General features: G+C 36.9%; 1 protein-coding gene across 2 annotated transcripts; it reads right to left on the bottom strand.

Annotated features, from left to right (window-relative positions):
• Positions 1 to 57: 57 nt before the first annotated feature.
• Positions 58 to 11062, bottom strand: LOC120263422 (LMBR1 domain-containing protein 2 homolog A). Of its 2 annotated transcripts, XM_039271313.1 has the most exons (14): positions 10797 to 11062; positions 9401 to 9477; positions 8808 to 8966; positions 7357 to 7570; positions 6213 to 6299; positions 5975 to 6114; positions 5813 to 5893; positions 4006 to 4070; positions 3681 to 3853; positions 2783 to 2913; positions 2583 to 2670; positions 1820 to 2033; positions 1450 to 1556; positions 58 to 986 (listed from the first exon to the last, which is right to left on the bottom strand). In XM_039271313.1, the coding sequence occupies exons 1-14, from the start codon at positions 10962 to 10964 to the stop codon at positions 468 to 470; spliced, it is 2223 nt and encodes a 740-aa protein (XP_039127247.1). In that variant the 5' UTR covers positions 10965 to 11062; the 3' UTR covers positions 58 to 467. The 2 variants fall into 2 exon arrangements, with proteins under 2 accessions (XP_039127247.1, XP_039127248.1); XM_039271314.1 differs by lacking the exon at positions 10797 to 11062 and having other exon boundaries at positions 8808 to 8944.
• Between the last annotated feature and the right edge of the window lie 6345 nt (positions 11063 to 17407).

Raw genomic sequence — 17407 nt, forward strand, 5'->3', positions numbered from 1 at the left:
TAAAAAAAAAAAAATGGCACTATAAAATTTTCTATGGGATTCTATAATGTGTGTGTGTGTCCAGCAAAATGGTATTGTAATAATAAAGCTCAAAAGATAAAATGAGGTATGCTTACAAATCTCAGAAACAAACTATAATCAAAGATCAAATGGGTAGCAGAGAATCACAAGCATACAATTGAACCTTCTCAACCCTAGTGTTTGTTTGCTTGTTTGTTTGTTTTTACTGAACATGTATACAAGCTTTCCTTATAATAACACCATGATCGTCTTCCGTATAAGATCAGCACAAAAGGGCCGGGTTAAGAATCCAGTTTTATGAGCAAACCCCATGAAATCTGTACAGCTCTCAGATGGTTTCACTAAACCAAAACCGAATCCAAATGTGTAGTACTCATGCCAGGAAGCCTCCAAAAATCTGTAAAAGCTTGTCTGGAAGATTTGTCTAGTATTATTTGTTGAAGAACTTACATCCTACTACTGTCAACGTCATCATCGAAGTCAAACTCGATTTTCTGGTCCCGGTTTGGTCGTTGTTTCAATCTTTGAAATATTTCATCAAGGGATTCAGATGAGTCATTGCGGGTGTGGAGATCATTATTCTGAGCCTGGGCCTGAGCCTGAGCCTGGCGCAAAGGAAGGAATTTCTTTGCACCGATGTTGGCCTTTACATTTTGGAAGCTGGTCTTCATTGATGCCCATGCTGAGGCTAGTGCCGCAGGTGAGCCGCCTACTTTGCCAGTTGACGGCTTTTGAGATTCGTCTGGCTCGAGCAGAGAGACCGAAACAGGTGAAATCTCGTCTTTTGATTCAGTGGAGGATGCCTTTCTGCTTTGTTGTTCTCGTATTGCAGCGTACTTGTTTGCCATGGTCTCTCTGTTAGTACCATATTTACTACTGCTCTCTTCTTTCGGAGCTTTTGAATAATTCCCTCTATCATCTTTTGATTGTTTTGTTGCACCTTTCATCTCCATTATGCCCTTGTCCTATATGAGATTATTGAATTGAACACTATAGTTAAAATAATTATATATATATATATATATATGAGACATAAAAGGACCATAAAAGATCCAAAGAAATCGCATAACACTGTGTCACACTCATTATTGCATGAACAGTAGCATCCTTAATGTTTCTAGGTAGTTCAGAAATCAGAGTTCTTAAAACTATTGCAATAAGACAGTCACAGCAATTATTGATGAAGGGTAACATCAGCTTCTCAGTTTACCCACAGTTGATGTTTTTAGGAAGTTCAAATATTAGAGATACCAAAATATATCATTAATATGAAGGTGCAACCGTGCAATGTTTAAAATATTGGCATCATAACAAAAAAATTAAGTATCCGAAAAGTAAGACCAGCAAAGATATTATCAAAATAATCAGTAGTTTAGGACCAGCAAAGATATTATCAAAATAATCAGTAGTTTAGAGACAGTAAAATACCATTGTTATATTGCCAGATTCGATATCATCATTAATGTTATTGAAATTTCTTGCCAATGGGATAACCTGCTCTCCAACTTTCCGTCCTTGTTCAATCCAAGTCCTTTCTGGAAGACATAAAATGCCAATAATCAGATGCACGTCACTTCATCCATGATACAATCAAGAAATGCCTGATTGGCATATCCCAGCATGTAAAACTTAATAGGGGATTAGGCAAATGAATCAAGAAAAGAAAAATCCATGAGACAGAAGACAAACTATTAGACCATGGAATAACACTACTGAAGCCTTAGAGAAAGAGATGTGGAAGTTGAAAATATAAAAATATGAATAAGAAAAAGCAATCCGATGGACAGTTCCAACTTGCCTTTTTGGAGGATAACCGTTCCAGATGGATCAAATCCATCCAAATCTTCTTCCTCATTTTGGAATCTGAATCTCTTCCATTTTCCAAAAAACTCAATTACTCTACCAAAGAAATTGCTTGCAACCAGAAGGGTGTAAATAACCATGATAAGAGGGTAAATTTTGTTAAACCCTTTGCCAAAGAAAGGCACAGCTTGATCAATGTTGCCCATCCTCTGCATAGAAATAACAGAAAGATTAGAAACAAGAGATCTGAGTCACAATGAAGTCAAAAAGAAAAGAAAAGAAAAGTAAGTACCATAATTCAGACTTGTCTAAAACTAGGAAACAAACATTAAGATAATTAATCTCGTGGTTTCAAGAGCTTAGCTTTGTATAGCATTATTGTGAGATTGTTTATATGGTGAGTTACTGAGTTCCCAAACTATAGTATCAGCTCATTATCCAATTACTGAGGAGATGCTTGAAACGACAGGAGTTTATGAGTGAAGAAGAAATTGATGATCCTGGGGCTTCAGCTTAACATATGTTAACATTGATTCCATTTTGAATGCTATGGGAGACTTAATATCTAAACTACTGGATAAAGAGTTCATTGACAGGCTTGGTTGGGAAAAAAATAAAATAAATGATGGAATTGAACCTGTAAAGCACATGCAGCCTGCTTAACATAAAAATGAAGTGACTCCAATTTTTGCTTGGATAAGTGCTCAAGGCAAACAAATATACATCAAAACCAGAAAACAATTAGAAAAGTAATTCACCTCTTCAAATGTAGTTTTAGCATCGCCACCAAGACGAATGAGATTAAGGAAGTTATAACAGACTGGTGGTGCGTATCTTGCAACCATTCTGCCACAGATATAAAATGTCCAGTTAAAAGTTAAATTGCCTAAAAACATTTTTACATGCTACAAAAAGTGAAATTGAACAAAATAATCCAGCATAATGAATGGCAACTTACGAGCAAATCATAAGCAAGCTCACTGAGCTTGTTTGCCTTGGAGTCAAGGAATAAAACATCAGCATTCCAATCTTAAATAAGGAATAGTATGTACAAACACACATGTATATAAGAGGTACAAAGGCAGCTATCTGCAAAAAATGGCCAAAAAACTTATTTTAGCTAAGAAAATCTAAGAAAAATAACATAACTAGATCTTATAATGAAAAATAACTCTAACAAAGTAGTGCTTAACTTCCTTAAAACAAATTTATCACATGAAGTTTTAGCATGTCAACTTCACTTAAACATCAAAAGACAACACAACCCACAAATTATTTGTTCTGCATCTAAGTGAAACACAGGGAAAGTACAACTAAATGTGGCGCATAGGCCTATTGAATAAATGGTATAAACTATCATAGCTGACATTCTAGAAAAATCATTATAGTTTTAGTGAACTAACAGGATATAAACAGACCAATAAAAGGAATTGTTCATTACAGTTCAAAATGAGAACTGATAAACTTCAGGAAACTATTTGAGTTCTCATAAAACCTAAGCAAGAGCCAAAAAAAAAAAAACAAAAAAAAAAAAAAATCAAAAACCCAAAACCCATAGAAAAAAAGAAAAAAGAAAACAAAAGAAAGAAAGAAAGAAAAAAATCCTTGCTTCTACAGTAAGCCCTGATTCAGTATTAGCATTCATATAAACCCAAATGCACCAGAATTTCTTATGCGTAATAGAGCACTTTAAAATGTTCAAACATTGACTACAAGATCACTTCAACAGTAGCAGAGTAGCAGACAAGTATTTCAATATCATGAAATGAAGCAGATGCATTTGCCCACATGCAACTCAAGAAGAACCTTGTTGTGATAGTCAACAGATCCAATGGTTACATATACTTTAAAATCACCTGCACAAGCATCTCCTGCTTTCCCACAGCATTTATAAGGATGGAAAAGAAAGATAAATCAACACTTGGCAACAGGGTAGCTTCGGCCAAAAGGATGGCAACTGACATGCAACCGAGGATCACAGCAGATAGTTTCTCGAGCTGTTTCCTGAGTATACACCGCCATAACAACTCTGTCATCAGAAACTGATGATTTCAGTATCCAAACACAGAAAGAAGCTGACAAAATATTAGAATATAAAGGTGATTTGCTGAGCACTTGTAAATTATACAATGAGGCCATCTCCCAACAAAATAAATTTTGAACCTAAGAATTGATTGATACCTATCATATCAAGAAATGATCCTAGAGTGCCCGACCTGCTTTCTCTAAAACTTGAAACATACTTCCTGCAATAACAGTCTCACAAGAATAAGTTATATCCAGAAACAGAATATTTTAAAGTATAAAAAAAATTTAATGAGTACACTGCATCTGGGAGAAGAAAATTCCACTTAAACAACTAATCAGGCACAGTGAACTTCATAAAAATAACAGCTGTTTTAAGGTGGCAGCAACATTTACGAAATTTAGATTCTTGTTATTTCTCATAAATTAAGCAATATTAAAGAGAACCAAAATAACAGTGCAGTTGATGTTGAGTAATCTAACAGATTGCAAAATATTGCATAGATCTTAGATGTGGTGAATTATATGAAAACAATAATGCGCTATACTTTTCATTTCATATTTCTATAAACATGCAGTAAAGGGCTTCAGGCTGATTGAAACAATGGAAACTATATCCTACTTAGTGAATAAAGACTCATTTGTGCATCTCTGGATCACATAACGAAGAGTCAATTTTTGTTTTGGCTTTTGGTGATATCAGACAATTTATCCACCGAAGCTACACAAATAGACAATCTTTACATATGTTCCTGTCAATTATCCTCATTAGGAAGCCATTCTTTCGGTAAAACATAATAGTGAACAATTGCCCCTCACATCTTCTACACCATACTTATCCCAGATTGATGTCACTACAGTGAATACAGAAATACTTAGGGACATGAAAAGACATGTTACAAGAGATGAAGTCAAGGTAGATGTGATGTTCAGATGCTTTTCGCAGGAGGGTTAAATTACACGAAGCCCATGGAAAGCTGCAAAATCCTGTAAATGAAGTTGCTACACAAAAAAAACCCAAGAGAATATTATTTGTTGTTATGGATTCAAGTCAAGAAACAATAAGCTTAGTTTAATAATAATAAGATTGGCATACACAGGAAAATGCCTTATCCAATAGTGATCAGGCTACACATTTCTGTGTCCTCCAGAGTGAATTTTGAATCCCAAGTATTAGTCATATACCTTGTACACAAATTTCTTTGATGTGCAAACAGGATGATAAGAAATACGTCATGGAAGAAAGTCATGCTGATAATTCCTACAAAAGATTTCCACTTTACCAAATGTCTAAAAAAAGATTTTGTACTCCTCCAACAAGTCAAGGTTAAATACACATTAATTTATAATTCTATAGCGTTGAACATAAACAACTGATAGTTTAGATCTGAAGGGATGACTTACATTAGCACAACCCATGGATGCCCCATGTCTATTTTCAAAAGTTGCCAAGTAGTCTCAGGCTACTAAGATGCTTAACTAACTACTCCCAAAAGATAGTTAAGCAGCATTTTAATTATCCAAATATCACTGGCTACACTGATCTCTACCACAACCCTTATGCAAACTCAAGACAGCATTAATACCTTCCTATAATACGAAAACTAGCTTCCTTTTAGTCTCAATAAACAACTTAATGGCAAATTAATAACAAACGGTGCTCGAAATGTCATATTTTAAAGGTGGCAGTTTGACATTCAGTGCTACCAATTACATCAGCTTACAAGTATAAGTCATAATATGCAGAATAAAGTATCATTAAGGGTAAATATATAAGCTACATGCTTCACATAAAGATGTATCCAGAGGCAACCATAGTGGGCAAGAAGATAGGAACTTTTATCTCACCGGAAAATAAATAATCAACTTATATGTTACAAGAAGGAATTAAAAAATCTGTTTACGAAGTCAATGACTAAAACACACTAATAAGATTAACGTGTAGGGATAATTAGTAACACACCATCCAGTGGAATCACGGCGTTCATAGTTTTTAATGGTATCTTCCAGCTCAAGCGCCTCTATGACATATGTCATATATTCACTGAAAAAGATAAAATTCAATTAGAAAACTAAGCATCTTAGATAACCTTAATTTTAAGCAGTAACAAATTGGACACAATACCTTTTGTATCTGTAGTACTGCTCTCGAGCTATCCTAAGTTGACGTCTGAGGGTGGCCATTGTCTTTTCATCAGTATCGTAATCCATATCATTTTCACCCAATCTACCGCCAGATGGCTTGAAAGATGGATCTTCTCGAAACTGAAAAGAGAAATAAAAACTTGAAAAAGTTTATAGAGCTCAAGCAGCCTTAAAAAAGATCCTAACCATAACTGTAGATGTAAACAATGGATTATTACCATTTGGACCAACATGTTATCGATAATATTCATGTAGGGCCTTAATGGGTCACGCTTTGACATCTGATTAGATGTGGCCTGTGCAACCTGATGACAAAGGAAAGAATAATAAAGGGAGAATAGTGATCAAGACAGAAATTCCATTGGATATTGAATGACATTTAAATAGGACTAAACTAGCATCATGTATGGAATAATAAAGATAATTGCAGTTGGAGTGTATTGACAACAACAACAACAACAACAACAACAACAACAACAACAACAAAAAAAAAAAATTCCTCCAGCGAGATATAGATAGCCTAGCAAGAAAAGGACAATCTTTTTCATAAATAACACTGCCATCACAAGCAAAGAATATCAATTTTCAATGTTCATTATATCTGTCATATGATTATCAACATATATAAAGGATAAAATTTTCCAATTAAATTGATTCAGTTCTAAAAAAAAAACTAAAGAACTTGAATCAAAAATGAAGAACAAGAAAAGTTATTAATGTGCTTCTGACCATCAATATTAAGTTAGTATTATTTCCTGAATGTTAATTATATCAAAGAATTTCTTGAAGATAACCCTAAATAAACTGCCAAACAAAGGAGTCAGAAGATGTTGGTCATAGAAAGGAGTAATATACATCACTCACATAAAGGATTCACGTAAATTAGCTAAATGTTGAAATAATCCTTTCTGTACATTATAAAGATATTTTGCAAGCACAACTAACAGTGCCCACCATCCCATAACTTCAGTATTTAGCTGCTAAGCCCAGTATGCATAAGATAAACTATAAGCAGTTATACCAAATGTAATAAGTAGTGCACCAGGATTAATTATTAAAACCACTTGTAGAAAGAAGAACTTATTCACATTTCAAGCAAGATATGACAAAGAAAAAGCTCAATTTAAGGAAAAACATTAAAATTACTATTATGTTCTAACTACGTACGAAACCAGTGCAGTTTTGAATGTTATACCTGAGATTAAATAATAAATTTTGCAAATAACTTTTCCATCTTTAAAAGAGAAAGCTTAAGGCTATATACACTTTGAATGAAGTTGGAATATCACACCGGTAGAAGTTCATGAAAAATGAATTGCAAAGAAAAATTGTGCACACTTGGGATGAAGAAGACTAAATTACCACTATGGCATTTGAAAATTCTTGATGAGCATCATCAAGATTTACAGCCATTTTCGCAACCCTATGAGAGAGAACTTTTTGGCGGTTGGTCCAATCGGCATTTCTCCAAATGCTCTTAGGAATTTCACTCAAACCAAAACCAAGAAGAAAAGCACCAGTCACGAGTCCAAAGGTGTTTGAGCAAGCCATGGCAAAGCCAAAGATGTTGTCACCCCTGGAAACAGAGAAAAAGAAGGGCTAGTTAGTTCTAAGCATGATAGAAGGTAAATCACAGAATGAGAGAAGAGTTAATATAGCACACTAACAAATGGAAAATTGTCTGTCAAATAAAAGAATGATGCCCAATTACATGTCCAAAATACCTTTCGATAAAACTTAATAAGGACTAGAAAATCTAATCACCCTGTCACAGACCAATTGGGCAAGTGTTTTTCATAATGTCCAAATCAATGAAGAGTTTTTGCACCATACATGCAGTAAATGTTTCTTAATTCTATCGTAGAACTATTGGAGAGTGCTTATTGTAATGTTGACAAGCTTGGCTGAGCAATCCACAATTCTTTCTATTTGTACACAACAAACGTTTTGAGGAACTTGGTTGTTCTGTTTTTATTTTCTTATTTCAGCTTTTGTTTCATGCAATTTTCACAGTTATAGTTTCTTGTTTTATTTCTTTAATTAAATAGTCCTCTTTTTATTTCATTTTAAAAATGTTTTAAACTTTATTTCAAGGCAAGTTTTTTTTCTTAATTGAGAACTCTTTTCTCTGAAACATGTAGATTTATCGAAAATAAAATTTTAAAAATTAAACAATTAAACTATGATCAAAGAAAGAGAAGTTCAAATAGAGAAAACCATAAGGGTAAATAGAATGGGAAATCACATGAAACAAGAAACAAAGAACAACACAACCAAATACACAGTCGAAGCATTAGGTATTCACAAGAGCATTCCACAAATTCAAAGCCATGTTATTGAAGTTGCCAAATGTCTTCCAAGATAAAGGGACTAGTTCGTAGAAAAATCACTTTGGTACAGAACATTCATTAAATAAAAAATAAATGAAAAGGAAGTATCTTATGGTCACACTATTTTGCAAAAATGAAGGGCATAGTGAAAGAAAACAACCAAAGGGCTAGTATTTATTGAAACACTTGATGGAAATTCTGTACTTGCTGCTATACGTTGTCTGTGGTTAAGACAAATGCATGCATGAGGGGTAACAAAAAGCATCAAAGTACACTTTTAATGGCAGTATAATTACGGTTGTTGGAAAAAAAGGGCCATGTCACAGATCAAAGAATAAAAACAAAAATCTGTCAAAAACTACTTGTAGAGAAGACTAGACATTTTGTAAAAATGGTACAACATAACCCAACTCTCATGTTAGCAAAATGTGTCACAGAAAATAAATAGATAAGAATAGATATAAGAATAGGTGAGAGACAAACCAATTCCTTCGCATGATAATGAGTAAAATGAGTCCAAAAAACCCGATGGATCCAACACATAGATAAAAGACCAAGTTTTGCCGAATACTAGTTTTAAGCCGTTCTTTCATATTGAAATCCCCAGCATCTTCATAACCCTGAATAGTGGGAACCACAGCCCTGCTTAGAGAGATAAAAATAACTAAAAGCCATGAGAATATGTGCCTAATTGAACTGTAAATACATAAACACAAGTACTTGCACATACACAAGAGTTCACACACAAACATAAGCACACAAGATAAATATAGATCCTTTGGAATAGACAAGTATATACCATACACATGCGCACTCGTCTATGTCTTCCGGATATATGTATTTAGAGGCACATAGTCAAGGATTAATTCCATTATTTATAGTGATGATGATAATTGCGTATCACTTATCTAAATGGTACAACCTACACTACCAAAAATGTTTATTCAACATGAAAAGTAGGATAGTAAAAAAAAAAAAGGCATGGCTTCAAATGTCATAGAAACAAGACAGATATCGTAAGGATCTGAATACCCTACAGTGAAGAAGCTTATGGTTGATTAGACTCATATCCATACCATGTCAGCAAAAACGTACTCCAATACGACCAACTCCAAAAGAATGTAATGCCTCTCTTCTCATGACCAATGATAGTCTGCATGGTGAGAAAGAATACAATTACCAAAAATAATTCTTAACGGGTATTAAAATATACAGTAAAAATGCAGCTTACATATAAAGGATGGAATGAATAATAGGTCAAAATAATATATGATGGCAAAATTATAACAGATCTAAAAACATAATTAAAAATACCACCACAAAGAAAAAGGTATTGGAAGTTTCTAAAACCAATACAATGCATAAAAATGGAAGTGTGAGCATCACCTTTCAACAATGCCATAGCATTGCTTCCTTAAGTGATAGATTTTGAAAGGTAGCATACCATATCATGCAATAAATATCATATTATCACCTAGCAGATGCAACTATGCAAATTCGGCAATTGAAATAAACTCTGTCCTAAGGGAAAGCAATTGCAATTAGTTTCTATTCTTTCATGAATAAGCAAAAACATAAACGCCCCTTCTGCAAACCTAAAGCTATAATGGAAGGGCAATCAGATATCATTAGCAAAAAAGGGCAAATATATGACTGATAACTATAGAATGTATCCTTAACTCACCAAAGACAGAATATCATATGCATCATTCTCTCATCAAAACACATTAAGCTTGATGTTTGACATTGTCATGTATTCCCAAGTCATGTCAACCTTGATATTCATCCAAATAATCTAATTTCTTGTTCATGTTAGACAACCAGCTGATGTTGATAACTTTATGTAAACATAACCATACATTAGAGTCATTAGATTAGTCATTTACCACTTCTAGATTAAAATCTTCTCATCTAATCATCTCATCAATAAATTAGATAGCTATCTCATGAAATCATCCTCACAAAATCAAAACAAAAAACAATATTACGACCATTAATAGGTTCACTTTCCATCATAGGCTATAACCGGATCACCTAATAATTTTCAGAAAAAAAAAAAAGAGAACTCTTGTATAGACACTCCTGATAATTCCCAATCCTCCCAAGCTATCTGGTGAACACATATACTAGACCAAAGTTATCAAATTATGCATTTACAGCCACAAGAAATCTGTAGCTAGCTCCCCAAAACCCAAAATTCAACTGCATGCAACCATCCAAGAGATGAAAAAGATCCAATTTGATGCTAAACTTAATATACAATAACGTAAAACTCCGTATCATTTGTTTTGCCTCTTTGACTGTCCGAAAACCCAAAACTCAACAAATTCTCAAAATCACACAACGAAAACCTTAATTATCAGACAACCAGATCACAAATCCGAACAAAATGATCAATCAAACCAAGACATGCAACAAATCCAGATCCAAACGATCGAAAAAAGATCAAAAAGAGAAGGAGAGAGGTCGTACAGTCCAGATGTCGGGTGGAACGAGGATGATGATGGAAAGGGAGCAAAACCAGGCGTACCCCACGGTGAAGAGGACGTAACGGGGCACGTCCGGCCCGGCGAAGTACCGCAGCGTCACCGCCACCATCCCCATCGTCAGCGGCAACGAGATCAAGTAGAAAAGCCACATCTATCCCCTTCTCCTCCTCCGCCTCTCGATCTCTAGAGTTTCCTTGCTTGCTCCTCCTCCTCCTCCTCTTCTCCTTCTCTTCGTCTCCGATCACGAAGCTTCAGGTGGCCGGAGACAAACGTTTATAAGGACATGGATATCGGATCCGGAGAAAAGAAGCAAATGGATCCGATAATGTAAGATCCGAATCCGATTTCAGTAATGGATTCTGATCCGATATCTCTATGCGAATCTGATTCTTTTAACGGGTTATATTTGTACATTAATTAATTCAGTTGTTTTATAAATGGAAAAAGTAATTATAACTCTCCATGCTTCATAAATAAGCATATTGATAAAAAAAAACTATTAAGCTATTAAATATATATATATATGTATATAAATTAACTGGTCAAAATGAAAATATCAAGTGACAAGTAACAAATTTACATGTTTATAAATTGTATACTCTTAGACATAATTATTAAAAAAAAAATTAGAATAACGGGGCTAAGAATGAAAGTGGTTTACCAATTTTTTTTTTCTATTATGGTTGATAATTTTTGTGAATATATAAACCAATCAATTGTGGATTTGAGTGCATTTTTATATGAATTAATGGGAGTATTGTGTTTTAGATTTAGGGTGCACCATCCACCATTTGACAAAATAGCAACCACCTTACATTAAAAACACATGAATTTAAAATTTAAAAAAAACTTCAAGATAATCGTTGATTGATTTTTCTTAAAAAATGGATTATTTACAAGATTATGTGACAAAAATAAAATATGAATATAATACCAAATGTGGTAAATGACCATTTGATTTATTGACAACAAGTCTTTTGTATAAAGTGTTTATGTTTTTGGTTCAAACTCAACTCACGCAAATGAAAGTAGAGGTGTATTAAAAAATTGTGTGAGTGGTGATCCCACGGACTTGGTTCCATGGGATTTAAGATGGAACCGAGACGTGAGTGAGCTTGCTCCACACGATTTAGATCTACAGTGAAAAAACTATTTTTTATTTTAAAATATGATTAACGGTAAGTTAGGTAATTTACCCCCCTCTATCCCTTTCCTCTATTTTCTTTTCCCCTTATTCTTCGTTCACCTCGTCGTCAGTTGAAGCAGCTAGGGAACGCAAGGGCAGGGAAGAGGCTGAGAGCCTTTGTGCTAAGCTTCAAGAAAAGGTTAATAAGAAGGTGGAGGAGTTGGAAGAGGAAAGAAGGATGCTTCTAGTTGCTGAGGTTTGGAGAGAGGAAGTGAGTCCAGATGACGCTTTTTGAAACTAAGATCATTATGGAAGTAATATGATCAAGGCGACTACAATCTCAGTCTCCTTTGTGAAGCCGAGCTTCTCTTCATCTCCTCCTTTTGCAGTTGATCCGGGGTTCCTTCTCGTCTTCTATCTTCTCTTTCTCAGGCCCAGATATTGTTATTAGATTTCATATTTGAAAAGTTGCAATCTAATTTCATATTTTGTTAGCTACTCATAATTTAGATATCAACACTTGGAATGTTATTAGATTCATAATTTAGATATCAACACCTGGAATGTTATTAGATTCATAATTTAGATATCAACACCTGGAATGTTATTAGATTGGTTTTCTTGGTATTTTGAATAGTTCTTTTGAATGGTTGGTGGTAGCTTATATGAACATCTGACAAATGATAAAGCTTCCTTATGTTGATAATTATGTACATGACACATGCATTTCAATGTGACCAGTGACATTATAAATTAATCCATGTTTTTGACTATGCCACACTTTAATGGAGACTGAAAGATATGAAGAATAGTTCCACATAATATAGACATGGAAAAACAGCATTCAAATGTGCATCTACACCAGAATTATCATATGAGAATGCAAACTGAATGAATCAGGATATTGGTACATAAAAATGTGCTTAGCTTCATGAAGTTATATCCTTATTTGAAGCAAAAGTACAAAGGCCTTAGATTTAAGCATATTTCTTTATCCAGATAGATTTTATGTTGCCAATGGTCATTCAATCAGGAACTATCCAGCATAAATACGAGGAGAATACTGAATGTCCATAAAGCTTGAAGTTGCAAACCAAAAAGGGGAGGGGGTTGGTTTATGGCAGTTTATAAATATATGTGCAGTTTTGGAAGTGTCCATTAACATGTACGTGTTTCAGCTCATTTATAGCATAACTCAAAAAGATAAAACAAGATGGCAGGTGTTAGATGCAAACCAAACACATTATCTTGATTTCATTACAACTCAAAAGTTTAAGTCTAAAAGATGAGAGATACAAACGAATATTCAAAACCAAATTCATTAGTGGGACATTATTAGTTACTCTAAAGCTGCTTTTATACATGCTAGTCATGTTATAAATAAACTGATTAACCCAACAATGATACCCTATTAGATACAAAACGAACATATTATTTCAGTTTGTCTGAACAAACAAACTTTAGCTAACAAGGTGAGTGATCCAAACTTAAATATCCAAACCTAGATTGACTGAAGTGAGAGTATTTGTTAATATGGGCATATGAAAGCACATAACAAATAAAGCCCTTAGATCTTCTAGATATTTCTTGATGCTATCAACGGAAAGCTCTAAAAAAAAAGATGCTTTTACTTCTAAAACATTTAAAAATGAGATGACATCTTGATTACAATCCAACTATGAGCAACAATAGACTTCCACAAAAGATACAATGAAAATAAAAACAATTCCAGCAAAACAAATACCTAAGAATAAGCCTGATGCGTTATCCGCACCAGTTCTGTGTGATTTAGTAGGAAATGGCTGGGAAGAAGGGGGAGAAGGAGAAGAGCATAGGAAAAAGAAGAGAGGAAGAGAGAGAAAAGAGGGATTAGAGTAAAGATTCCTTGCTTTTCTCATTAGCTGTACCCTTCTTATATAGGGATTTCTACAATGATTTTGTAACAACCTCTTCAGTGAGGCATATTCTCAAACACATCACGTGCCAGGACACGTTACCCAGAAATCCATGCCTTTCTAACAACCTTAATGGCTTGCATTACAAGGCATTCATTCATTACTCTAATTATATAACTAATTATAATACTAATTAGCTAATCATCCAATTGATACTCCACATCATTTCGGCACAAAAATCCCTCGAACCGCTCTCCTTGAACCCCTTGTCGCTCAGCTGGCTTCTCCTCAGTGCCCGCACCTTGATTGTTATTGTCCATTCCTCGCAACAATTGCCTCCCCTCTATTAAACCCTTGTCCTCAAGGGTGAAATTAGGAAATGCATGCTAGAATTCCTTAGCATCTTCCCATTTAGCATCCGTCTCTGGTTGTTGTCCCCATTGGACCAATACCTGCGAAATTACCTTGCCTTTACGCAGTATCTCCCGACGATTCAGAATGGCTGACGGTTGGAGAATTGGGTTCTGATTCATGAAATCTGATGGTAATGGATTAACTTCCACGGCAGGATCTCCAATAAATTTCTTCAGCTTGGAGATATGAAATACATTGTGCAGCTTTGCAGTGGTTGGTAAGTTCAATCTATAGGCCACGGACCCCCACCTTCTCGTTGATTTGAATGGACCAAAGAATCTTCATGCCAGTTTATTAGCAGGTCGCCTGAGTAGTGACATCTGTCTATACGGCTGCAACTTCAACAACAACCAGCCATTTACCCGAACCGAAAGCGTCCGCTCGCTCTAGCATTGGCCTCGATCTCGTGATTCGCCGAGCCTTGAGTAAATTATTCTTCGTGTCTCGAAGAATTGTCGCCCGTCGACCAAGAATTCATCAACCGAGGCTACGATTTCGACTCACCGTAGACATAATCATGCGAGCGATGGCGGAGCGCGACCAAAAACAGCTTCAAATGGAGTCATCCTGATGGATGAGTGCCACACTGTGTTATAGTGCCACTCGGCCCAAGGTAGGTATCGCGTCCAATGCCGAGGATTGTCGGCAGTGAAATTCCGCAGGTATTCCTCCAAGCAGCGATTAAGCACCTCTGTTTGGCCATCCGTCTGAGGATGGTATGCGCTGCTATGGGCCAACATGGTCCCCTGAATTTTGAACAGCTCCCGCCAATATTCACTCATGAATATGGGATCACGATCTGAAATGATTTGTGCTGGAACCCCATAAAGTTTTATAACATCCCGAACTAGTGTCTCCGCCGCCTGTAATGCCGTAACCCGAGGCCCCATTGCAGAGAAGTGACCATGCTTTGTGAGCCGATCCACAACAACAAGAATTGTCGCCTTGCCATTGGATAGTGGTAATCCAGTGATAAAATCCATGGAAACAGAGTGCCAAATCTTACCAGGAATTGGCAATGGTTGCAACAAGCCTTGGGGAGCTTTGTTAAAGGGCTTAGTAGTTTGGCAGATGACACACTTAGCCACGAAATCGCGAACAGAGCGTCGAAGATCAGGCCAATAAAAAATACTGGCTAAGCGCATCAATGTTCGATTTATGTCGGCATGCCCCCCTGTTGGTGTAGAATGGAATTCCGTTAGCAACAACGGTTGGAGAGCTGAATTGGCTGGTATCCACACCCGCCCTTTGAACAACAGAATGCCATCCCGCAGGAGGAAGTTCGGGTGTTGTCCTGGGTCATCTGTGACCGCCCTGATTAGTTGTGCTGATTCTGGATGAGCCATATAATCTCTGCGCAAAGCCTCCCACAGGGCTGGATGCGGACTTGAATTAGCAAACAGAGCAGAGTAAGAGCCTACCGTCGACAAAGCATCAGCAGGACCATTCAAGCGTCCTGGTTTATATTCAATGTCAAAGTCGTAACCCAGCAACTTGCACAACCACCTTTGTTGATCCGGCGTCTGTATGGTCTGATGTAACAAGGAACGAAGGCTGTTGTGGTCTGTTTGAATAGTAAATCATCTTCCCAATAAGTATTGCCTCCATTTCTTCACGGCCTCTGTGATGGCAAACATCTCGCGAGCATAAGTGGACGCGTGCGTCAAATCTAGGGAGAGTCGCTTGCTAAAAATAAGCTAAGGGCGACTGCTACTGTAGGGAGAATTGCCCGACACCGCATTCAAGCATCTGTCTGAATGACAAAAGGAACAGTGAAATCCGGTAATTGCAAGACCGGTGTTGTCATCATTGCCTCTTTCAATGCCTGAAAAGCCTGGGTCACCGCTGGTGTCCAAATGAAGGCATCCTTCCCAGTAGTGAGTCTCGTTAATGGTGTGGCCGGAGATGCGACTGTGGCACAAAAACGCCGGGTAGTAACCACAGAGCCCCAAAAATCCTCTCAGAGCCTTCAACGATGTTGGTCTGCGCCGATCACGGACCACTTGAATTTTATCGCGGGTCCACCGACACCCCTTTTCCTGAAATCAAGTGACCAAGATATCCAATGGTCGAACACCCAAATTCGCATTTGGAAAGTTTTGCGAAAAATTGGTGATCGCGCAGCCGCTCAAATACATCCGTCAAGTGCACCAAATGGGACTTCCAGTCACGACTGTAGACAAGAATGTCGTCAAAGAATATCAAAACAAATTTGCGTAATACTTGCCTGAAAGTAGAATTCATCAAAGATTGGAAGGTCGACGGTGCATTGGTGAGGCCAAACGGCATAACAAGGAACTCATAATGCCCTTCATGAGTGCGAAACGCCGTCTTCTCGATATCATGTGGATGAATTCGCACCTGATGATAACCAGCGCGTAGGTCGAGTTTGGAAAACACCTTGGAGCCAGCGACCTCGTCTAATAGCTCGTCGACGGTTGGAATTGGAAATCTATCCTTCACAGTCACCGCGTTCAATGCGCGATAGTCGACGCAAAAACGCCATGTGCCGTCTTTCTTTTTGACAAGAAGAACTGGCGATGAGAACGGGCTTGTGCTGGGCCGGATGATTCCCTCCCGAAGCATCTCTCCTACGAGCTTTTTAATCTCCGACTTTTGGAAATGGGGATACCGATACGGTCGGACGTTTACTGGTGCCGTGCCAGGAAGAAGTGAAATTCTATGGTCCCGACCGCGCGATGGTGGAAGCCCCGAAGGAGTTTGGAAAATTTCTCTGAAACGATGAAGAAGAGTCCGGAAGTCATTGTGGAAGACGATGGGTGCATCTGGACCCACTTTTGGACTCGACTCCGACTCAATTGACTCAATCGGTTCAATTGATAAATGAAAGAATTGGGTGCCATCTGAGTCCTTATGAAGCGATGCCGGTCTAGCCACCTGAGACTGTGGTTGAGTGACACCATGTAACCTCATTCGGGTCTCCTTGAAATCAAACTCCATCCAAAGATTCCCATAATCAAATATCACTGGACCCAGTTGTAATAACCATTGTACCCCCAAAACACAATCGGCACCGTAGATGGGTAACATAATGAAATCAACGGTGAAGATTGCGTCTCCAACCTTCAGCGGCACGCTCGAGCACTCACCTCCACACTGGAGTGTCTCCCCGTTGCCCACAGTGACTCGCCGGTGAGG

The sequence above is a fragment of the Dioscorea cayenensis genome, chromosome 6, assembly GCF_009730915.1.
Source record: "Dioscorea cayenensis subsp. rotundata cultivar TDr96_F1 chromosome 6, TDr96_F1_v2_PseudoChromosome.rev07_lg8_w22 25.fasta, whole genome shotgun sequence".
Classification (NCBI taxonomy): Eukaryota; Viridiplantae; Streptophyta; class Magnoliopsida; order Dioscoreales; family Dioscoreaceae; genus Dioscorea; species Dioscorea cayenensis.